At 31.2% G+C, this 24,823-nt stretch overlaps 2 protein-coding genes across 7 annotated transcripts in view; one reads left to right on the plus strand and one right to left on the minus strand.

The window, feature by feature from the left end:
- Positions 1-14,868: 14,868 nt before the first annotated feature.
- On the plus strand, positions 14,869-24,599 carry LOC121113588 (uncharacterized). Of its 6 annotated transcripts, none has more exons than XM_040707410.2 (3): positions 14,869-15,005; positions 22,214-22,309; positions 22,463-24,599. In XM_040707410.2, the coding sequence occupies exon 3, from the start codon at positions 22,763-22,765 to the stop codon at positions 24,047-24,049; it is 1,287 nt and encodes a 428-aa protein (XP_040563344.1). In that variant the 5' UTR covers positions 14,869-15,005; positions 22,214-22,309; positions 22,463-22,762; the 3' UTR covers positions 24,050-24,599. The 6 variants fall into 6 exon arrangements, with proteins under 6 accessions (XP_040563344.1, XP_040563348.1, XP_040563343.1 ...); XM_040707414.2 differs by having other exon boundaries at positions 22,468-24,599; XM_040707409.2 differs by lacking the exon at positions 14,869-15,005 and adding an exon at positions 21,745-21,895.
- LOC121113586 (uncharacterized) overlaps positions 19,213-24,823 on the minus strand; it is a 111,977-nt gene continuing 106,366 nt past the window's right edge. Inside the window, exon 9 of the mRNA XM_040707408.2 lies at positions 19,213-19,664. Within this exon, the coding sequence (XP_040563342.1) occupies positions 19,532-19,664 (133 nt within the window). The 3' untranslated portion in view covers positions 19,213-19,531. The remainder of the gene's footprint in view (positions 19,665-24,823) is intronic.

Here is a 24,823-nt window from a genome sequence, read left to right on the forward strand (position 1 = left end):
TAATTGAATGTAATTCAATGTAGCTTTCAAATAATGAAAAATTATACTCTATCTAGGTCGTTCGTTATAAGCCTTTCAAGATTTTCCCAATTTATCTGGACACTCTGTAGATGCAAAACGCCTGTGAAATTTCATTAATGATTTATTAAATTTACTTTTTTTGATTCAAACATTTGTTTTATTAATAAAGATGCCAAAAAAATGGAAATTAATTATTCAAAAAAGTTTAACGGAAAGAAAAGTGCCACACATGTATCTTTGACTCAAGTCCGCTCACGTTGAAAACAGCACTGAGTTAAGGTAGTATCAAATTGAAAAAAGAGGTTTTTAAATTTACACATTTTCAAATAATAATAATACAAGATTTGGAATTCCCAAAACAAATATCTAATTTTTCAAAAAGAAAAAATACTTTTGTAAATCGGTTGCTTTGAGACACTAAAATTTACAAATGGCCTCCCTGTGAAAACTGTGCCATTTCGCCACCCCTTTTGACAATCCACATAATATTATAGGTATATACTGATGATATTGCATGATTCTAGATATACAATATAATATTATAGGTGAAATATATCTGGGATTATATTGCAGAATAAGTTTGCTCCAACAAAAATTCTAGATCATAAAAAAATTAAGTCTAGATTGTTCAATAGGAAAATTGAACTAAAATTGGTTATTATTTGAAACCAAAAAAAAGGTGGTCTATAAATTGAGATCGAAAAAAATGGTCCATAAAGTGAGACCAAAAAAAATCGGTCCATATCTGTCTGGACCGAAAAATCGGTCTAGAAAAAACTTAAGACCAAAAAAAAAACGGGTCTGGACCGAGTCTCATCACTAATTGTTATAGAGTAACGTAATTTCCAATATAAAAAAAGAAAAACAAATCAAGGGATCCACTTCATAAAAGAACCGTAAAGAGGGCGCGAATGCCAAAAGGTTTGATGGTTTTATTTTTTAAATATTATTTATTTGAATGAAATGTATGTATGGTTTACCTGCGTTGTATAGGTACATATTATCATTCCAAACAAGCCTTAGACTATATAGTGTGGAGTGCGTTACTACACGTAAACAAAGACCTTTGAGAGTATATGCGAGTAAATACTTGTGTTTATACACATTATGTGACTATTCATTTATGGGATGTTTCATATTATTAGGAGATGAAATGTGGAAAAATCCTACGTCATTGTTGACGTTGTTTTGATTATATATCGCAACTTTTCTTAGAAAAAGAATGAGAGAAAATAGACCGAAAATCAGACAAATCAACAGCTCACAAAAAATATATAGCGGATAATTATGATATTATTTGAATAATACTATGTCGAGATTACATAATCTCTATGCCCCTTTTGTTTTAATTTCTTTCAAGTAAGAATTATTTTTTTGTACACAAGAATAGGTAATCTCTATACTATAATCTAATCTGCATGAAATTCCTAATTCATACAGATTTATTATTAAGAAGAAATGCATCATCGCTGTTTCAACCTTGGAGATTTTTAGGATCAATCATTATGTATAATGTACGTATATATTTTAATTTTTTTGATATAAGAACCCTTGTATTTAAGAACTAATAATGTATAAATATTATAGCCTTTTAATCTGGGAGTATTACGATGATGGATGAGATGTAATTATGACGTGGATCCCCCTTTCCCTCTCGCTCCATTGCGTACTCCAATGCTTCTCAAACTCTGCAGAATAATGTATTCCGAAGAATGTTAGAATGTTCTGGAGTATTGCAATATTTTAGCTGTCTTAAAGGAAAACAAATTAAATTTTTTGTTCAATGATGCACACAATGGCACAGATATATTTTTTTACCTATGGAGGACAATCCGATGTCGTTACTACAATTTAGTCTTGAGGGAGACATGCAACACGTCGTTACCAAGGATTAATCGAAATAAAAGCTTATACCATAAATCTTTTCCAACCAATATTTGACATCCACCACACTTTTTAATAGTTACGTCATAGAGTATAACTGTTACCAAGAGTAGCTATACATCGCCTTCTTTGACTGTAACTGTTCGAGTACTACTGTTATACTCTATGACATCAATACATGTATGTCTTGCCTAGCAGTAGGTACGTTATATCAAATTGAAAATTCTTGCAAAGCATGATTACATGAATGTCTAACCTTATATTTTTATTAACCTTGGTCATTACCTATATTTAGGAGTAGGAATATGGGTGAGCACGAGACATATTACGTTTGGAGGATTGAATATGACGTGTTGTTTCTATATTTCAAATACCTTAGGGTAAAGATAATATAAAAATACTTCTAATTTTTTTTAGATATTTAGCTAATAATATTAATTATGTTGAACAAAGGTAGGCGGCAAACTATAGATTTTTTATTAGCAACAATGATTTGGCAAATTATGAACAGAAAAGGAAAAGAGCACACGCATTACCCGTTTTTCCTTTTTTTTAACATCACAACAGTTGTGTCTCCATACTTTTTGCTCAGCTTTGACCATGTTTTATAACGCAACCTCTCTTCCGAAAAGAAACATGGGGAAAGCCCCAAAAAAGTTAGTAGTAGTTACCAAATTCTTGACAACAGTGGAATGATTGTGAATTGTTCACTCCTTAAAATGAGCTAATATGAATTCAAGAAATAAACGTTCAGAATAATGATTTGAAGAAAAGAATCATCGACTGATGACAACGAAATACAGTGTATATTTTTGTATTAGCTATGCCCTATGTGTCGTGATAGGCCAAAGGAGTTACAGAAAATTTGAAGGTAAACATTCCCCTTGTCCCCCTCATTTTGTACACCTGTGTTCACAGAACTTGAGCATTCTAACAGTACTCTTTGAGTGCAAGGCATAGTTTTGGATATCTCATTAATTCATTCTGTCGATAAAAAAAAGTTTGAGAAACACTGATGTACTCCATCAAAATCCTTTATTTGAAATAACATTTTGCACTAACCAGAAGCCAGTTAGTGAGTTCCTGTAAGTGGCGCAGGCAAATTCCTCTCTTTGTGAAAAAAATAAATGAACAATAGAGCTGGATTGTTAGAATTAGTCTTTTTTGCATCAATTAGGGAGAAGAAATATAGGATAAATGGAGAAAAAAATATATTTTTAGGCAAATGTAATAGTTAACTTATTATAGTGATTAAACTTTAGATGTATAGATTTTTTGATAAAAAGTAAAGACTTAGGCTTTTTTTATATATAAAATATATGTATATGATTATATAGCAATGACGTCATTAAGGGTGCCTTCAGGATAGAGGGGGAGCAGGGCCGTGACTTGGATTCTTTTTTGGCTGAGAAGGGGTTTTTTGACGATTTTGAGAGACTGTTTTTTGTTTTTGAGAAAGAAGGTTTTTTTAGATAACTTTTTTTAAACATTTTAGAGTTACAATGTTTTGACAGGCTTAAATTTTGAATTTTTTAACAAAAAACAAATTGAATAATTTTGGAGAAATAAATCGGTATTGTAGACATTTATAATTTCTTAAATAAGATGGGCTTTTTCTTCCAAAAAAAATTCCCAAAAGTTGGGAGGCCCTTGCCCTCTGTAGTTCTAGTACAACTACCCCTAGAATTGCTATAGCTCCAACAAAAGCCCGACTTTTTAACCCCGTCCACTTTATGTTTTTTGCCTCTGTTCGTTAGTTAGTTGGTTTTTTAGTTCCCAGGAGTACTATAAATGTGATGGATCAATTTTGATCAGACTAGCTACGAAGATTATATATGGTCATAGTAAGAGGCCATTAACTTTTGAGACTTCAAAGGTCAAGGACCATAACTTCAAGAGAGAATTTAGATACATATCTCAATTTGTTTTAAAGTAGAGGGCCGTTTCTATTTTCTAAAAATTGACGGTGTTTATTTTTCGATAACTTTAAAAATTCTGCAAAAATTGGGGGGGGGGGATATGTTGGCTGAGAGGGATAATGGACCCTTTGTTTCTATGGCTCCAGCTCAACTCTCCCTATGTATACAGTGCTATACCTGGAACATAACCCCAATTTATTACTTCCGCTAAGAACGTGAACAGACGCTATGTTTTTTCCTTAGTTTGTCTGTTAGACACCAGGATTACGGCAAAAGTTACGAATCTAATTTGATCTTATGTGATATGAACATCATATATATAGGAACAGTAAGAGGCCTGTAAATTTTGAGAGGTCAAAATAGCACAGAATTTAAAAAATGTATAATCTACAATGACTTTGGAACAAATTGATATGGTTAACTTAATTTGACTTTAGAGGGAAGTGTTGTTCTCCATTGAGTGCACATTCTACTTTAAAATATATCATTAATCCTCGTAATTGAATAATTACACAGTACACGTGGGTATCATTAGGATGCTTATCATATACTACGTTTATTTCTCAAAAAAACCCTCTAAACTCCTCATTGAATTTACATTAAATCTTTTATCATTAACAAATATATCACGAATTACTCAGAGAACAAAGAAAAAAACAATCAGTCTGTAATGTACATATTATTACGTATAATATATCTACTAAAAATAAATCAATTCATTTTGTTTTATCATTATTTTGTATGGATTGCGTTTACTTCCAAGTAAGAATCGATTAGTGTTAGATTCACTCCGAAAATCCTAAACCGATCTTAGACTGGTATAATTTTAAATAATTCAGACTAACTAGACTTTTTTTATTCTGACATCAACAGGATTGCATTTTTACTTCCACAACGAAGTTGAAAAGAGAATATTTCTTTGGCTCTATTTGTTCGTTAGTCACCAGGATTACAGCAAAAGTTACAGATCGATTTTGGTCTAACTTGCTACGCAGATTACATGTAGACAAAGTAAGAGGCTATTAAATTTTGAGAGGTCAAGGTAAAAGGTCAAGTTGATATACATCACTCAATATGATTTTAGACGGAGGTTTTACACTCTACCAAGTGTTCATTCTAGTATAAAGCTCTGTTTACAAAGATATAACAGTTTTACACTCTATCACCGCTCCCTATGGGTGGTACCCATAGAGAGTTATCTTATTCATGAGTCTTGGGATAAAAAGTTTTGAGAAACATTGGTTCACACTCACAAAATCCCTTATTTCTACGAAGGCATACTATGATGCCTAAGCAGTGCGATCGAGTACAATGGAATTATTATTTATCTAGGTACCACCAAATAGAACGTTCAGAATCGTCTTGAAAAAATCACTTCTGACTGAACTGAAAAAAAAATCGGTCTCAGACTATCTTTATAGTTATTGACACTAGGAGCTTCCCCTCAACTATTTTGCCTTGAGACATCTTCCCTCAAACCATTTCGTCTTAAGACATTTCGTAGCAAACATAGCCAAAAATATTATCTCCGTTTAACTTTGTTGGCGTAGGTAATGATGATAGAATTATGCCTAAAATAAGGCTATGTTTATAGCGTTATTATATCGAAATCCCACTATGTATTGAGTTCGAATCAGATACAAAGTGATTTATATATAAAATTAGTATAATAAGAAAAATGAACAAAGTGGACAACGAATGAATCGCTAATCACTACTCCGTTATTAATCATGTTAAAAAGTATTAAAATACGGTCTAGACAAAGAAAAATGACCCCTTCAAGAAAAATTGATTCTTAAAGAAAGACAACGATTTGTATAGTATGATTTCTTTTTAAAAAAGGAGTGGTGACGGAACCAAAGAAAAATAGCCCCCCACGCTCGAGGAATTTGTATAGTTATTGCAATAAAAAATTATCAATGCCATTATTTTATAGAGAAAAAAAATCAATTCGTCTTAAAAAAAGGTGTTAATCGTGCAAACTTTATACCTTAAAAAAAAGATAAACCTAAAAAAAATCTGCAAAAGTTATGACTATTCGTTCAAATTTAATCCCTTTCCGAAAATTTAAAGTCTCAAATTTATAAATAAGCTCTAAATGGTCTCTTCTAAACAAAGGAATTTGTCAAATTGTTCTTTTAATTGGTTCGATGGAGTTGCACAGATTAGGTATAAAAATTACATTTACTCCATTTAACATAAAAATTGTCTTTCAAGTCCAAATATATTAAGTGCTCTCCTTCTTGAGGAACAAACGAGATTCGAACCCTTTGCAGATGTAAATTGTGTGTATTTTATGTTGACCTTTTTTTTTTTTGGAATTAGTAACCTGAAGTATGATTTTTTTCCCCTCCTAATCTGATATCATTATTTTTTTTTTCTGGAGTAGTGAACTTCCTTTCCTATATAGATTCAATCATATTCCAAACCTGATTGAAAATTTGGATGTGATCATATAGGACATGAGTAACCTTGAGGATTTGTTGTAGGTAATAATATTCAGCCCTTCATGGACTTAGAGTGGAATTGAGGATCGGCATCAGAGTTATTCTTGCCAATACCCTTGTTTATTTCATTTTCCCGCCTCCCTTTTCACAGCAGATTGTTGCTGATCTAATAAAACGTCATGACAGCAAAGATGTTTTCCTCCACATCATTATTGTCAGGGTTACCATGTTTGATTGTCCGTTTCTTTTTTTTTAACAGACCCAAAATAGAAAGGATTTTCATCTCTACACATTGAGTTGAAAAAAATAATTCACCCCGAGCACGTTGATCGTTCCATTATTAAAAACAAAAAAACTCCATCAAAATTGTCAAAAAAGTCCAACGGCCTCTTCCCCCCAAAAAAAAAAAAATTCTGCAGACATCCCTTACGACGTAACCAATAAATAATCCTATGGTAATCGGTCTTGGACCGATTAACCTCACTAGCATTTAGTTGATGAGTTGTTGTACGTTAGTATCAATGACTTATTGTTACGTATCACAGGTATATTATTGTACATTGTTCGCAGAACAAGAGCTGAATCATCATTCTCATATATATCAAATCCTATTACCTACTATTACAAGAATTCTCTGGCAATGATAATGGATATACGTAATCCTTAACTCACACAAAATAAAACGAAATCAATCATTTTCATACTTACTACAACATAGGTACATATATGATAAGAAACTGCAAAAAAGTAATCTTATCTTCATTTTGTAAGATAATGCGTATCTTATTCATAAATATAATATTATCTGCAACAAAAGTTCCTTAACTAGGCCTCTCTCTCTCTCTCTCTCAACAATGTATAAATACAAGTATCTATTAGACAACTATTGCTGTTCTCATTAATAAAAGGATGTTGATTTGGGATGAACACAATATATGGACAAAACTTGATACACTCATCACTGTGTTGTTACCAAGCTTACATTTTTGCTTTGAGCTCTTGATGCTTCTGCTTCGTTGATATTAATCTGGACCTGTATTCGTAAAATTCCAAATAGCTCTAGTTAAGTTGCAAAGTTTGTTTCTTTCTATACCTATTTGTGTCTATACTATTCGTCATTTTTGAGTGTAGATACTTGATCTAAGATATAAATATACAGTTGAGTGTGTACGTCATATTAGAAAGAAAAAAACGAGTATATATGTATAGAGTTATATAAAAACGATCTGTAAAAATGAATGAAATCTTGCAGGCGTGTAAGGCAACTCACATTTTTTTTTTAAAAGAAGAAAAAACGGGAAGTACATTGTATTTGAAAAATGAACGTGTTTTTGATGAGATTGAGCAACGAGTTAAAGCCCATTCCGTCATATTAAAAACAATTCACAAGCTCTTATTATTATTTATTTTTTATTCTTGAAAGAGTACATCTAAGCATTGAGTAATGAGGTATGACCATACCAATGTAAAACGCCATTTATAGTATTAAAGCGAGGTTTGTCTGTTTGTCGACACCTACTGGTCAATGCTGGGTACTAACGATAGTTGAACAATAATTCCACAGTCGGGAAGAATGGACTAACTATTTCAAATAATTTTGGGCCTTTTTTTCCCAGTTTCTTTTCGTAGGAAGGGTTGTCGTATTTAATAAAGGTAACTACGAGTTCCACACACAAGATATGTTTCTATTGATCAGAGCTGATGCCAGTGAAGGGGTTTACCCCGCTCACATGCACCTTCTTGCAGCCTTGACTGAGACACAGATTTATCTGGAATAGATGTTAAGCAATGAGCAAACGAACAAAATCGTACCTACAAGGTTGTGCCATTGTACTTATCTATAATAATATAGTCTCGCTCAAGCCTTCTTTTTGCCCTCTTTTTTTCCTTACAAAAAAGTCATCTCTACAAATAAGTAAATGTAAGCTACTAATAAGTAAAAATACCTAATGTCAAGGATTTTGTTTCAACCTCTCAGCCGCAAGATTCTATTCTTGGCAATTCGAATAAACTAACAATGAGTTTTAATAAAATCTGAAGGAAAATCTTCATTTGGGATGATAAACATCATTTATTATGATAAATTCATTTTGCTAAACAAATATGAACTTTGTACATATAATTAAATAAAAATTTAATATTTTGTCGCAACTAGTTGTCATATTATTAAGTGGTATTTTAATCAACTATTCTTTCATTTTGGAATCATCTTTGCAATTCCCAAAGATCGTATATCTTCCATTCATAATCAAAGTATGTAACTGTTAAAAAGTATTGAAAAGTAAATGTTAAAAAAAATAGTGAAACTGATGAATTTGGCCTTTAAAAATAAAGCATCAACGTCGGTTTGTGTTTCTAACAGAATATGTAGTAAGTTTCATTCAAATAATATTCCTCCTTACTCTAAAAAAAGACAAGCAATTATTCTGTAAAATATTGAGCCACTGTGATATATATACATATTAGTGATATCACAGATCGTGGGTTCAAACCGGTTGCAAATAGCTAAGCTGAGAAAAGCAGGTTAACAGCGAATCATTTTTCAAAATATGTAAAAGAACTGGTTCGTGAAGAGTCAATTTGTTCTGACCAACAAAAAAGAATGATGAGTCATCATTCATCTAGTACAGGGGTACGCTACCTTTTACACTCAAAGAACCATTTGAACCCCCCTATATCACGAAAAAGAAAACACTGAGAGCCACAAATATTTTTTGACATCTAAAATGAAGCTAACTCAGTTTATATTGCTATTCTTTTTATTCTAACTTTACGATTTACTCTAAAAACAAATAAAAAATCCCTAGTTACAGATGTCTTTCGAGTAAATTAAAAAGTTGCGCTTCAATTCTATTTATACACGAAGGAAACAAAAAACACTGTTAGCTTTCATGCTAGTCATTTTTTTTTTTTTTTTTTGCGTTTTGAGATGTCCAGTGGACTCTGATCTAGTGTGTGTTATTCAAACAAGAGAAAATCAGCTCAACCCCCTATTACCCGGTGGCGGACCGTAGCTTCTAAGAAATTGAGAAAAATAACATCTGTTCTCCGCCAAAATATGGTACAAATTGTCTGGGTTACCCTGTTCATTTTCGGTTTCTTTTTTTATGCATGCCCAAAATCCTCCAAATTAGCATCATTGGTCAACTTTAATTTAGTGTGTGGTCTCTGTCCTTTAGACAAGAGAAAACCAGGTCAAAGACCTTCTACCCAGTGGTGCCCTGTACCTTTTTGCTACCCTAAGCAAAATATAAAGATTCCCTTCCAAAAGTTAGAGAAAAATACTAAATTACATCATTAACAAAGACTTTTTGCCGACCCTTGAAGGATGCATCCCTGGGGAACAGGCTTTTATAAGCCCTTCATAATTAGTACATATCATAACATTTCGAAACACCCTAATCTTTACACAATATAGTAAGTAATTGTTCATATAGTCAAATGCACACTCATTTCGAGGCATGATGACTACCCGGCAGAGTGAAAAGAATGTAATCTTTATTTAGAAATGCGCAAAAGGAAGCGTCAATCACCACGATCTAACCGATGATGATTCTCATAAAATTTACAAGAAAATCCTGAGTTTCACTCTTATTACGAACAAAATATGTCAAGAAGCGTTGGGAAATGTTTACAAAAAAATATGTAGAATAATGGCTTTTCATTCAATACCTAGTTACCTGTGAGGGGGGGTAAAAGAAACTTTTTCATGCACCAGAGCGAAGAAAACTGTTTTCTTATGTTCCAACTATGCACACTCTACAAGACATGAAAAAAGTTAAAACACTCTCTGTGTAAATCAAACTACTTTAATTTAAAATTCACATTTATTTATGGTAGGATTTGACCGATATATCAACCAATTGATTAAATCAATTGGCTTAAGTCACTAATACGTGATAAGTTTAAAAACCTATAGATTTTTGAAAGTTTTGTCTAAAAAATTTAATATTTGAAATTTGTTTTCAAAAAATTTAATATTTGAAATTTAACTTTTGGAATTTTTTTCCAAAAAACTTAAATTTTTAATGAACAGTTGTAGATGTTTGACTTTTCTCTCTGAAAAATTTAATTTTTTAAGTGTAGATATGGAATTTTGAAATGTTTTTCCAAAAAAAAAAAAAAATTATATTTGAGAATAGTTGCTATTTTTTGAACTTTTTTGGAAATAAATTTGATATTTGAAATTAAATTTTTTTCAAATTTAATTTCTTCGTGACCTGCTGCAGATTTTTTATATTAAAAAAAAAAGAAATCCCAAAATTTTTTGTAAATAGCTATTGAATTTTGATTTTTTTTTCAAAAAACTTAATATTTGAAAATATTTTAATTTTTTTTTCCAGAAAAATTTAATTTTTCAATTTTTTTTTTAAATATCCCCAAAAAAAAAAAAAAAAAAAAAAAAAAAAAATAAATATATATATATATATAATCCTGCGGACGCTCCTGTTGGTTAATTGGTAATTAGCCATAGTTTCCCATAACTACTGACAATTTATTTCCCTAATAATCAATATCCAATTTTTCAATATAAATCATTGATTTCCGCACGTTTTTAATTACTTTATCATTGAATTCTCAAACTATTCCGGTACATCTACTTTTGAAACTTATTTCACACTTAATTAACTCTTTTGAGCCTGACAATCAATATAGTTAAAGGTAACTCCATATTTATACCGGCATAAATGAGTATATTTAATATTCTTATTCATTTAAGCTCAGGTATGACCGATATATCGGGGATCTAAGTCAATCAACCGATTTTAGAGAATTATAAATGAAGAAGTTTTTGTGGAAAGTTTCAAATTATTACCGATATTTAATTTACCTAATAATTATTTCCCATTTTTCTAAAAAAACATATTCGTAATCAACAATTATGTATTTAAAAAAAAGGTTAGCAGTATTTAATTACTTGATCATTAAAACCCAAAAGATCATCTTTGAAAGTTTATTCGCACTTAATAAATCATATTGACTCCTACAATCAATGTATTTGTAGTTGAAGATGGCTAAATACATTGAATGGTAATAATTTTCACAATTTTTGGAAATTAATTATCATTATCTGTCAAACTTACAATAAAAATTAGGGGGGCGGGGTTATTAGCTTTGTCAATATAATAATATTACGAATCTCTACAATATATTAAATTACCTACGAGTGGCAAGCTCTAGTTGACTAAGCCATGACACTCTAGATACCTGGAATAAAAACGGTATTTCTTCTTTCTCTAAATGAGTCATTCTTTGTTATATTGTATACAATATACATACAATATATTGTATAAAATAAGGCCCAAATATATTGTTTTAAACATTTTTAAAATGTCAAAGTACAAATTTCCGCAAACATTGGTCTTTTTTACAACTTTTTATTATTAAGAAGTTTTTCTTTGTTTGTTTGTAGGATAGTTACCAAAATGACATCAACAGTTACCAATCGATTTGATCAAACTTGCTACAAAGATTATATATGATCACAGTAAGAGGCCATTGAATTTCAAGAAGTCAAGGTTAATAGAAATACAAGGCTCGACCATCATATAATAGGGCTTGCTAGAATTTTCAATTTGGTGTATCGTACCGACTGCTAGGCAAGGCAGACAGATTTTGACGTCATAAAGAATAACAACGGTACTCTAAGAATAATAGTATAGGAGGATGATATATACCTACTCTTGGTAAGAGTTATACTCTATGACGTCACTATACAAAAGCATTATGGTATAACCTTGTATTTTGTTTAATCTTGGGGTAAATTTAACACAAAACTTTAATTAAAAATACATAAACAACCATAACTTTGGAACAAAGTTAGATACAGAGCTCAAATTTGAGTACTTGTATAGTTTTAATAAAGATGCTTCATACTACAAACAATCCAATTTATTAAAATTGACAAGAGGTGGAAGTTTCCACTCTACCGAGTGTTCATTCTACTTATATCATGCAAACTTTGCTTTGTAAAGATACATTGGCAAAACGGCCCAAGTTGGTAGTTAGTCAATTTTTCCAAACTATGGAGTTATTATTGAGAATTGTTAATTTAATTTTTTGTAAACAGATGAGGATTTTTGAAATTATAGCTGTAGATTTTTTTAAAAAAAATTACATAATTTTTTGATTTTTTTTCCGAAAAAATTTAATATTTTGATTTTGCTTTTTGAATCTATGGATTTTGTCTATTTTTTTGTTATCAAAGTAACACCCTGATCTAAAAAAACAGAGCTGAACTGCTGAAAAATTCATCTCTAATCGAGTCTCAACACTAGAATAGACAACACAAAAACACGTCATGGGCCTTAATTTGAGCTCTTAGGATGTAGATAAGGAACAAAGAAGGCTCATGAATGTATTTTTTTTAAAGTAGTTGAACAGTATGATATAAAATTTTATTATTATTTAAAATAGGATTATCCCTGTTAACATAAATGATTTTAAAGTCCATATTAGGCTAATCCGCTCTACTAAACTCAAGACACATAAATCCTTATATAGGAATTCATACATATATCAAATTACATAAAGTCATATTATTCTACCTTCTACACTCTACGTGCCGTAGAGTATACATACAGGGTCACTCCATAGTCTATAATTGTCATTTTTAAAAGAATACAAGTTAAAAAACAATCTTGAACAAAAATGTGGCCTGCCAACATAAAAGCAAGATAGAATGAAAAAAAATCTTAAAAATTAAATTTCAAGTATTAAATTTTTTAGCAAAAAAATTTTTAAAATCCACAACTCACCACAAAAAATTGTAATTTTTGTGAAAAAAATTTTAAATATAAATTTTTTTGAAAAATCCATTGTTATTCACAAAAACATTAAATTTTAATTATTAATTTTTTTTTAAATTAACTTTGGATTTAAAAAAAAAAAATCAAAGAAATTAATTTTAGGATAATAGCTATGAATTTTTGGAAAAAAAATTCAAAAAAAATTTGTTTTTTACAAACAGCTGTGGATTTTTTTTTTTTTATTTCAAAGAAAATACTTTTTTTGGAGAATACCAATGAATTTTGAAGAAAAATTTGAACTGTGGATTTTTGAACTTTTCTATCAAAAGAAAAAAATGTTTTTTGACAATAGCTATGAATTTTTGAATTTTCTTTCCAAAAGTTTAATATTTGAATTTTCTTTCCAAAAATTTAATATTTGAATTTTCTTTCCATACAAGTTTAATTTTTCAATTTTTTAGAAAAAAAATTCCAAAAACCAAGCCCCTCCCTCAAAAAAAAAAAATATATGTATATATAATCTTGTGTATGCTCCAGATACCATCCCACTTTTAATTTATCCCATCATGTTTGATGGTGGGGTTGTTTTTCTTGTGTTTATACTCAGAATTTTTCTTCACAAACACAGCAAGTCTAGTTGATGCCACAGAGCTTAATTTTGATCCCATCTAACAACATCTCCTTCTTCCATGTCAACTTTTACATGATGTGATCCTCTTGATTTTTTTATCTACTTTCTCCCAATGTTAAAATAAACCTACCATTAATATTAAAGACAGTTTTTTTTTTATCAGTTGGCAAACTTACAAAAACGCTAAGGGATCAAATACTCATTTCATTCACTATATATCATATACAAAAAAAAAAAAAAATGTTGAAGAAAGTTTTTATACTAACTCAATAAAAATCGAGAAATTAACAAAGTTCCATTTTTTTTTAGTTTTTTAGTTCCTAAAGTACAATATAAATCATTAATCATTGACTTATTCCTGTCAATTATGGGATGTATTGTCAAATTCATGGGATAAGTTGAGATATCCCAGAAAAATAACGGTCCTTTAAAATATTTATTTGATTTATAAGAATTTATTTGGCCATTCAATTTGGATTTATGCTTTTTGCGATTTGAAATATAATTTACAACATCATCCCAAAAGGATATATCAGAACAATGTATAATATAAATGTAATCCATTCTATAAATGTTAATCGAACAAATTAACTTCGAATGTCCCAGTATATTTACTATATTCGATCCCAAGATATGGAATTTAATATTCCAAACAATTAAATTTTGAAAAAGTTAATAATTTCCTTAAATAAAAAAAGAAATATTAAAAGTTGTTGAAATATAATTTTTCTTAAAAGCCCAGCTTTTATTCGAATATTGATTGTCAAAACTGGGATTTTTTTTTTGCATAATTAAATATGTCTAACCCAGGCTCATTTGTAGATTTCTTTCATGTTGAATGACTACATATTTAACGATTAATAATAATAAAATCATCTTGTAATATTTTGTACAATGCATTATAGTTTCGTCGGAGGAAGGTAATCATAGTATTATTTTAATCCATTCATCTTACGGAAATAGTGGTAAGGAAATTTAAACTAATTATAGAGAGTTAATGACTTCGAGTTCCACTTCCTCCTTACAAATACTACGTATATGGTATGACTTTGTACATTAAATACATCCATTGACGTACTATACTTAAAAATGTTCCGTTTGAGAAGCAGTAGGTAGATTATAGGGGATATTCTTTTTTGATAGAACATAACATTACGTCAGAAAATCATAAGGACTGAGTGGGTCAGTCCCTTCTTGCTTTGGGCTCTCATACGCTCAGTCACTCATGTAATACGGAGAGAACCATTCCAAAGTGCTCTCATTTAATGAAAATAGTTTGTTAGTAGTCATAATCACCCACCCGTGCGCTAACCTGTGAATGGTTCAACCTTTGTTTGAATATTTGTACTATAAGGTAAGAAAGAGGTGACTTATTTAAGATTCAAGGAGACTCCAGAGCTCCGAATGAATATATGTATTGTAAACGCATATTATATGTTGTGGTCATTTTGCGAGTTTTATAAGTAAATGGTGCAAGCTGTAATGAATATAGTACTGTAATAATTGAATATACTTTAGATGCTAAATATATTTGACCATTTTGATGAAAATTAATAATTGGTAATACTCATTCTGTGGCACATTATACAGCCCATATGCTCATTGTACATTTAATCCATCAAAATGAAATGATGGTATCAATGTATCAGGATTATATATATATATATAGTTGTTTTTTTTGGGGGGGTCGATTTTTTTTCGAAAAAATCGAAAAATCAAATGTTTTTCTAAAATTAAACTTTTTGGGAAAAAATTCAAAAAACCATAGGTGTTCTCAAAAAAATTTCTAAAATTAAATTTCAAAAATCAAATTTTATCATACAAAAATTCCGAAATATTCAGAAAAAATTAAATTTTTTTGTAAAATAAATGGAAAATACAATTTTTTGGAAATAAATTTCGAAAATAAAATTGCATATATTAAATTTTATCAAAAAAAAAAAAAAAAAATCCGGAAATGTTCACAAAAAATTCAAAAAACCATGGATACTCTCAAAAAATTAAACTTTTTGTAAAAAGTATTTAAAATTAAATTTAAAATATTACATTTTATCAAAAAAAAATCCAGAAATATTCACAAAAAAATTTAAAAAAAATCAAAGGTAGGCTCAAAAAATTTCAAAAATTAAATTTTTTGGAGAAAAATTTCAAAAAACCTTATTTAATGACTGGTTTTTTGTTTTTTTTGGAAAAAGTTTAAAAAATTATTTTTTTTGGGAAAAAAAATTGGAAAATTAAATGAAATTTTCTAATAATAAGTAAAAATTCCTTAATTTTTTCGGGGGGAGGGGTTTGCAGCCTCCCCGCCCAACGGACACCCCTGACTTAGTTATTAAAAAATTAGAATACATCCCTATATATTTAGTATGAATTATACAACGTAATATATAATATTCTTGATTGAAAAGCTTAAATCATCCTATTATAATATTATGAGTATGACCTTCAAGACAAACTCTATTTTGTATTGTACAACTTATATTGTAAGTCAGTAAAATATATGTATCAATGAAGATGAGGAAAAAAAACAAAAAGAAGCCAGCCTGGAGTCCTTGAGCTGGCTAATATCCCCTCCATACAATTCATTTCATTTTAAAAACAATATGGAATATGATAAATGTTATAATTGCTTGATATTTTCTCTTTATTTGTGTTGAATTACACAGGGGACAATTATTTTGTACAGATGAATTCAAGCCGAAAAAAGGAATTTATCTTGTTGTGCAGAATTCAAAGCTGATCTTTCTTTTTCTCTCAGTCATTTGAATCCTGAAATATTTGGGATCATAGTAATTCGGTACAATTATCGTTCAGAGTCCTTTTTTATCCTTAAAACAATTCCCAAATTAATAATAGGATTAATAAAACTTATGTAAAAGTGATTTGTATGATTAAAATTGCTCTCCAAGGATTTTTGTTTGATTTTGTATTTTTTAAGTGATGCCATTTTGAAATATTAAAATTATCCACTCATCGTGAATCGATCGCTTTATTATTTTGATCCGGGTATCTCATTCCCAAGGAATGAGTCCACTCCTTATGAGGTATACTAGTTTTCCTCTTGTTGCCTCTCGTCAAATTCGGAATCCGCTTTGAAAATCTCTAAAGATGGACGATCAATTTAGAAGTATTTTCCTTCGATTGCCTTGAACTTCCTTTTACAATGTATAACGTCATGATAGGGCATTGAAATCCGAAAAAATATGATGATAATATTGACTATTTTCTAGTACATCCTCCATGAAAAATGGGATCACTTAAAAAAAAATACAATATCGAGCAAAAAACAATGGAGATGCATATTTTTTAAATTATACATTAAATATTTTTCTATAACCTAAGCTATGATATTCTTCATCACTGCGTATTAGAAATAAGTTACAAGGGCTTAAAGAGAAGTGTCGTTTTTCATCATTTTTCAGCCTAAAAATATGGAAATATATCGAGCTTAAAGCAGGATACGGAATCAATAAAAACACACTTTTTAATCATAAGTTTTATTAATCCTACTTTTAATTTGGGGATTGTTTAAGTGTAAAATATGACTCTGAACGATCCTAGTTCCGAATTACTACAATCCTAGATATTTCATTATTCAGATAACTGAGAGAAAAACTAAGATCCATTTTGAATTCTGCACTCAAGGATAAATTCGATTATTCCCTTCAATTTATTTGTACAAAATTACCCACCCCTTATTCTTCCCCTGTGTTATATATATATATATTTATGTGTGTGTTGTTGTCAATGGACTTGAAGGAGCATTGTGGATACTTTTGTGGATTTGACAAAGCGATACAAGACAACAATAGAATCAATAAAATGATTATTATTCTTTCCTTGATGGGGTAGAATGGATGTCCACCCGTCATTGTTTACTTCCCCCTTCGTTCCCTCTGTACAGTAGATATTTCTTAACAAAAACTTTGAGATAATAATATTACGACGACTGTGAAGAAAGCTGCCGTTTCTTTTACTCTCCCATCTAAGAAGAAAGGGGGAGGATTATTTAATTCGAGCAAATGGTACCTAGGGTTGTTATATCTAATATAATCCTATGTATAGTACACGCATAAGGAATTGATACAATTTCTTTAATAGGGCAGCTCAATGTCCTAGGATGACACATACATAGAATGGAGAAAACATCCATTTTATATTACATTAGAGTGACCAACCCCGTCCTCTTTTTACACCCTATTTTATAAATCGATGGAGCGTGCAAAGGGTCGATCCCCGGTCGCAACTACGACCTCAAAGACTATGTCTTTGTGTGACGGAGTAATTATAGTTTTTACTTATTCTTAATCGGTGTAACTCCATCAGACCAATCATTCAACTGTAAAGTTTTATAAAAATACTAATTTTTTATTAGTATCTTAAACAAAAAAAGTGTATACATATATAATCTGTGACTCGTCAATACAAAAGGAAGCTAGGATGATTTGTCTCAAAGTGAGTCTGATTTAAATTTGTAGTATATTCAAATCTAATTATCTTACATTTTAAATTATTTTGATAAATCATTAAGAGGCAGATGCATTAAAAGATCCTAAAAATTAACGATCAATTAGATATAATAGATTTGGTTTTTTTTTTAAATGCTCAGATGTAATTACACTGATTAAGTATAAGTAAACATTACAGTATTGCAATGACTCCATCATACCTAGGAATTGTATTTAAAGTCTTTGTACAGTATGTATGTTTCCTTCTCTAGGAACAACCGAGTACCGAACCTACGCAATTACCTACATCATGTCTAGGTTAATCATTTCCCCCGAGCGCATTGTCCATTCAGCTCTGTTAAGCTATTAGATTCAATGTATTTGAAAGACCATATCGGAACATAACAAAAGATGTCATATATTTAATGAAGGCTCTAAAAATAGATAATATTTTTAGGTATCTAAATCCATACTATAAATTAGGGTATGAAGCCCTTAATAATAATTGACGGAAATAATAAGTCAATGGAATGATGAGGGTTTATATTAATAGAGTAAAAAAATCAATTGAGTATTACTTATTTTCTTAATTTGTTTTCATGATTCCTTTTGGAGTTGAAACGCCATGTTTATTCATTTAAAATATACACTGTGATATCACTCAAGGTAGTGTCATCTTTGCCAAAAATCAAAATAGTTATTATTCCCCTATTACTGATTTCCATGTTCATTGTAAAGTTTCCTGCCCTCTTTCATGGCCCAGGCTGTCATTGAGAGAGACTGCAGTGGGACTCCAAATAATTACAGTATATATCTTTTGTTCAAGATTGCGTTCGTGTTGACACACCATTTATTAATTGTATACCTAAAATTGACACTGATCTGTCTCAGTAGTGTTCTCATTATTGAAATTCAAAATGATCTCCCCCATATTACATAAAGTGTATTCAATTATTCCAAGAATTAGCAAAAAAAATATTTATCAACAAGGCCTCTTTTCCCCTTCTTCAGTCTCAGTTATTTCATTTGAAACTCTATACGTTTATTGTATATAGTATATACATAACTATGTTTATAAAAAGTCAAAGAGTAATCAATTTTTATAGCCTCTGATCAAATTTCATATTTTTATTATTATTCCTCTGTCACGTCATCAATGCACATTAGAACATTAGATAGAACATACAAACATTTCTACAAGTGGATATAAAAATATATTTTCCTAAAGAATAAATAGTTAGTATTGTCAATGCATATTAAACGTTTGTCTAAATAAAACACCACAAACATGCAGAGCATTGACATGGTAATATTTACAAAGAAATGCTCTTCTCAACTCTATCTCTCAAAAGTATGTAAATATGTAAAAAAAAAAAAATATATATCTCTCTCTCACAGAGAGACAAGAGCTCTCAAGAAACATGAAACATTATTATTTTTTAGATTGATGTTTTTGCCATTCCGTGAAGGCCACGCGATATTTTTCTTGCCATTTTCCCAGAGTCTCACCTTTATAAGTGAATTTTGGATCATCCGTTATCGTTCCTTGAGCGGGTTCCGTCTTCCTGTAAAACGAGTATACAGTTATTAATAATTTATAAACTCATTACATATAGAAACAATTATTTATTCGGACCAGTCCAGTCTTAGGGCTACTGGTCCGATCGGTCCTTGGGACTGGTCTTTAAGACTGTCAGTCCTTCCGATCATCAGTACTAGAACAGATTACAAAAAGAAGACATAAAGTTATGTGAACTCATCAAGCACGGAACTAAATAAGTTTTGAGGACTGAACTGGACCGTAGCGAGACTGAACTAGACAGAACTGAGCAGTCTTTAATCCTAAATAAGAACTGACACAACAATATATACAAGTATATTGTATACTGTTGTTGTTGAAACTCGTCCCAATGTCCATGTTTTTTGGATTCGTCTTATATGATTTTTTCTAGACCGATATTTCGGTCCAGACTCCGATTTGAATGTGTAGACATAAATAAATACTTTCTATTAAAAAAAAGTTCATGTACATTCATGCGTTGGAAAGGATATTTTTTTGGAAGGACATTTTATTTTCTAAAAAAAGGTCAGAATTCATTTGGTTTTTGAATAAACCAATGTTTAGTACAAGACTGGTCTAGACCAAATTTGTACTTCATTAGTTCCGTCTTAAAAAACGTATAATGGTGTCATGATACAAATATTTTCGTACTGGTTTTTACTAAAACTATAAATCCAAAATGTTGTTAATGGCCATTGACATCCGCAACAAGGAAGGACCGTCCACTGGATTTTAATTCAAGGAGAGGAGGGTAGCTCAGAAATTTGAAACCTTATATATATAAAAAAAATATTTATTCTTGTTTTTTTATTTTTTTTATGTTCCTTTAATTGGTCAGATGGAGTTGCAGTGATTAAGTATATAATTAAAAATTAAAGTATTACATTTTCTCCATCTGATCTAGAAATCTTGTGTTAAATCCATTTAATATATAAAGTAAATTTTTTCTGTAGGAATGACTGGGGCGCGAACCTACGCTTTTATAAAGTTTATATTTGTTTGGAGTGGTGAAAGGTCGGAAATTGAGGGGGTTTGTACCAAATTTTGTGTAACGTACTTGGAGCTGTAACTACTGGCTACAAACTCAGTACAGTATAGTACCGTTTAAAATGCTTCAGTGCCCTGACACTACTACAATCCCATTATGCTGACCAACAATAGTCCCAGAGAGGTCTAGGATTTCCAGACAGAAACCCAATACTAATATACATCATCTTATTACTAAAATGAGTTGACAATGAGATTTTGTTACAACAACTATGGATGTATTTTCATTACAATATGCGTAGATACACACATGGAAACAGATGTGTTGCTTTTTATTTTCAATTTCTTCTAGACATACTAACTATGTATATATAGAGAGAGATGAGGCACAAAGGAGGGAGTGTGAGTACATAGACATCCATCCATAATACAGAATTTCGTTACCATTTTTTTACACATATATGTCACACTTATAATCATAAATAATTCGCCATGGCGTGCCCCTCTCCTAAATTACAACGGATAAGAACTTGAGCTCTAATTAAAAGATTTGACCTCAATATGTCATTAATATGATGATATATATTATAATACATAGTGTCAAAGGTCAAAAATCCTGACTTTACATCATTTTACTACTAGGTAGTAGATGTTATTTGTTAAAAAAGAAGAATAAAATGGCGCCCTTATCCGTGAGTAGTGAGGAGTAGAGGTTCTGTGATTTTTTTTATAACTTCATAACATACAAACAAAATGGAGATCATTTCTGATGCAATCCTCATGGATTCAAAACTTCTTTTATTCTTCTTTTGTTATGAATGGATAGGAAAGTTTTTCTTATTTTTTTCCTCCATTCCTTCCAGTCTCTTTCTTTAATGTTAGTTATTTCTCTCTATCTGAAAAATGTGTGCATTAGGGGTGAGGGGTTGAAAAAATGTACTCTCGGCTCTTAGTTGTTGTTGTCTTTCCCTCCCCCTTACACCGGGCGTATTATATGTGTTATATTTATGTATTACCCCCCTCTTTTTGGATCGATAAAAGTTGGAAATTCCCCCTTCTTGTTCTTCTTAATGCTTCTTTTATTTTCTTAGTTATTTTAGTCAGCAATGAGATTCGAGTCTGGAAGGAAGACTCAGTGTGAGCATAGTAACAAAGATAAAAGATCTTCGTCCTCAGATAAGACAAAGTAGCACCAAGATAAGAAAGGGAATTGATAATAAAACCCACGAAATAGCGCATTTATAAAATGTAAATTATAGTGAAATACATATATTGATATTATTAGATAATATTATTTAATTATAGAGAGAGATATTAACAGGGGAGCGTGTCAATTTGAATGATAGGTTAGCACTACTTACTACAAGCAGTTCTCCCTTATCAATGAACATTTAGTTTGACTCCTATTCTTGAACAGTTTGGACTCAATCATCCCTCCCTTCAGCAAATCTGAAACATATATGATTTTTTTATTAATTTATTGCAAACATGTTATTTCTTTGACGTTTTACCTCCTGCAGCCTCGGAATTGCATCCAACTATTTACTATTCTCCTTCATGTTACAGAGCTTCTACATCCTACATATACGCGGCGTTGCATCTGCTTCATTTCTGGGGACTCGTGAAATAAATTAATGGATGCTCAAAAAGAAACTTATGCAAGTATGTACAAGAGAGGGGGAAAATATGTTTGTATTTTCAGATGTGTAGATGAAAATGTTTGTACGTAATTTCATATTCTATTCTACACATTATTGTATACGTTCATTGTGTTTTAATATTTATATATATTCAGTAGTATTTCTTTCTTTCCAGCACAGCTCCCTCGGCCTCCTCCGTCATTCCATTGACCACCACCACCACCACCAAAGGCATTACGATCCAAAAAAAAGAAGAAGACGCGAATATTGTTATTTTCTGTTTAGTTCTACAACTCCCGGCGTGTAGTTATACAAAACACAGACGATCAAAGAGACATCCCGCTTGGACTAGAAGAAGGGCCCTTCGTCTAGCGAGCGAGTAGTTGTACAGGCAAAGGTAGACCTAGTAAGAGAAAAATAGTTGTTGTGAGTGCGTGTGCCAAAGCTCGTCGTCGTCGCCACCACCTTGCTCAAGATGTCGTCATCGTATTTAGCGACGACTCCTTCCTATTCAAACACCTCCACCACTCTTTCGACATCATCACATTCATCATATAGTTCCCATGCAACACGCTTGGAAAAAGCCAAGCAACTTGCACTTCAAGCAGTGAATCAGGACTCTCTACAAAACTACGAGAAATCTGCAAAGTTTTATCGTGAGGCTATTGCGGAGTTTCGATGCCTCATTACTAAAAATCGACAACTGGAGAAACATCCTGCTATTAAAAGCGGAGTGAAGGAAAAGATTCAAATCTGCTCTGAAAGACTTAAAATCCTGGATCGTTATCTCCTTGAGCAAAAGGATCTCTCACCCCTCTTCAAAGACGTCGTCGACTCTGAACTCAATAATAATACCACGGATCATAGCTCCTATCCTGTTTCTAAAAGTGTCACTCTTGAGAAAGTGGAAAATGACTACGAAGTCATTACTCCGGTAGCTCCTACAACAACAACGAAACAAATGATGATAACTCAGTCCAACTCAGCGGCAGAAGAGTGTTTCGTTACGATGAAGGACTTGAGAGGGAGCAGCATTTCCATCACGGGGAGCACACATAGTCTCTATCCAAGGTGTGAAATAAAAAGAGCCTCTTCCATCATGAGTGGTGCATCAGACTTTGGCATCGGGGAGGAAATATACGAGAATCCATCAAAATTAGCGGATATCACACCACCCTTAGCCGACCTTAAGAATGAGCTACGACTCTCCTTATCTAGTTTGTCTTCGGATGAAGGAATCACAACTACGATAAAAAGGAAGAAGAAACCCTCCAGTCCCATAGCTGACGCGGATGCAATCATAGTCCTCGATGAATACGACGATGAAACTCGCTTACTTGAGACAAGTTTCGAGGAGGAAAAGGATGACGAAATCACTTATGTTCGAGCTGACCGAATAAGTACAAATACTCGCTTTAACAAAACCTATGGGGACGCTTCATCCGACTCTGGCATCTCTGAAGAAAGGACAGTCATATCATCCTCATCAGACTCTGGGAGCAACATTTCCCGGAATAAGTCTCCTATTTCAGATTGTGTTGATGTGGGGGCAGGTTCCCTTGGAGGGAAGGACTCATCCTTCTCGGGAAGCACCTATGAGTTGTATACCAAGGAGGATATACTCCTCGCGGAGACTCAGCAGCCTACTCGAGAGCGGTATGATTATGTTCCTCCTAGAGCCTTTGCTCGAAACAAGAAAGAAAAAGAGTCGGATGGATGTTTTTACTTAATGGCCTGTTTAGATGCATTTGGAGTTTTATAATAATTATAATGAAACTGGTGCTGTTTTCCTGTACATCGAAATATTCGTCAATGCCCTTACTAAAGTTATAGCTATACAAACGACACGTTTGCCGGCTGCTAGAGTATGTATCTCCGGATCATACCTTTTAATTATCAATATCATTCTTTCTTCCTTTCTTTTTTAACTTCCATGAAGGAAAACAAATTAAAAACTTATCAATAATTTCAAGATGCTCAAGAATGTCACATTTGGAATTTTGAAGTGATATACATATATTTATATATACATACAAAAATATATTATTAATTATTCTATAAAGATACATACAACTGTTATTACTATAAATTATATTTTTGATATACACAATACTTTTCCTTACTTAAAATTTGAAAATGAGACTTTAATTAATGTAATGTGTACATACTCATACACTCTATTACCGTGAATTTTCATTATCCTACTCACTCTGTATTTAATTATAATATATTCTTAAGAAATAATGCATTTTTATAGTCTTGATCAACACCAACAATACATAGACTATATTATTGTACCTGTTGTAAAACGATCTCTCTCTCTCTTTGTTTCTTTTTTTTGGACCATGAATGTCAAACTCTAAAGGGCTACAATCTTTGATTACCTTTTCTACAGAATGAATATTCATTTATAATTAATACAAAATATATATATATATATATATGGTTACAATGCTATCATTTTCTTTCCATACAAAATATCCTGTACTGTCCTTTTACCCACTCACTCCTCAATAATGATCTTCCACTCCTACCC

Source organism: Lepeophtheirus salmonis, chromosome 2 (genome assembly GCF_016086655.4).
Source record: "Lepeophtheirus salmonis chromosome 2, UVic_Lsal_1.4, whole genome shotgun sequence".
In the NCBI taxonomy this organism is placed as follows: domain Eukaryota; kingdom Metazoa; phylum Arthropoda; class Copepoda; order Siphonostomatoida; family Caligidae; genus Lepeophtheirus; species Lepeophtheirus salmonis.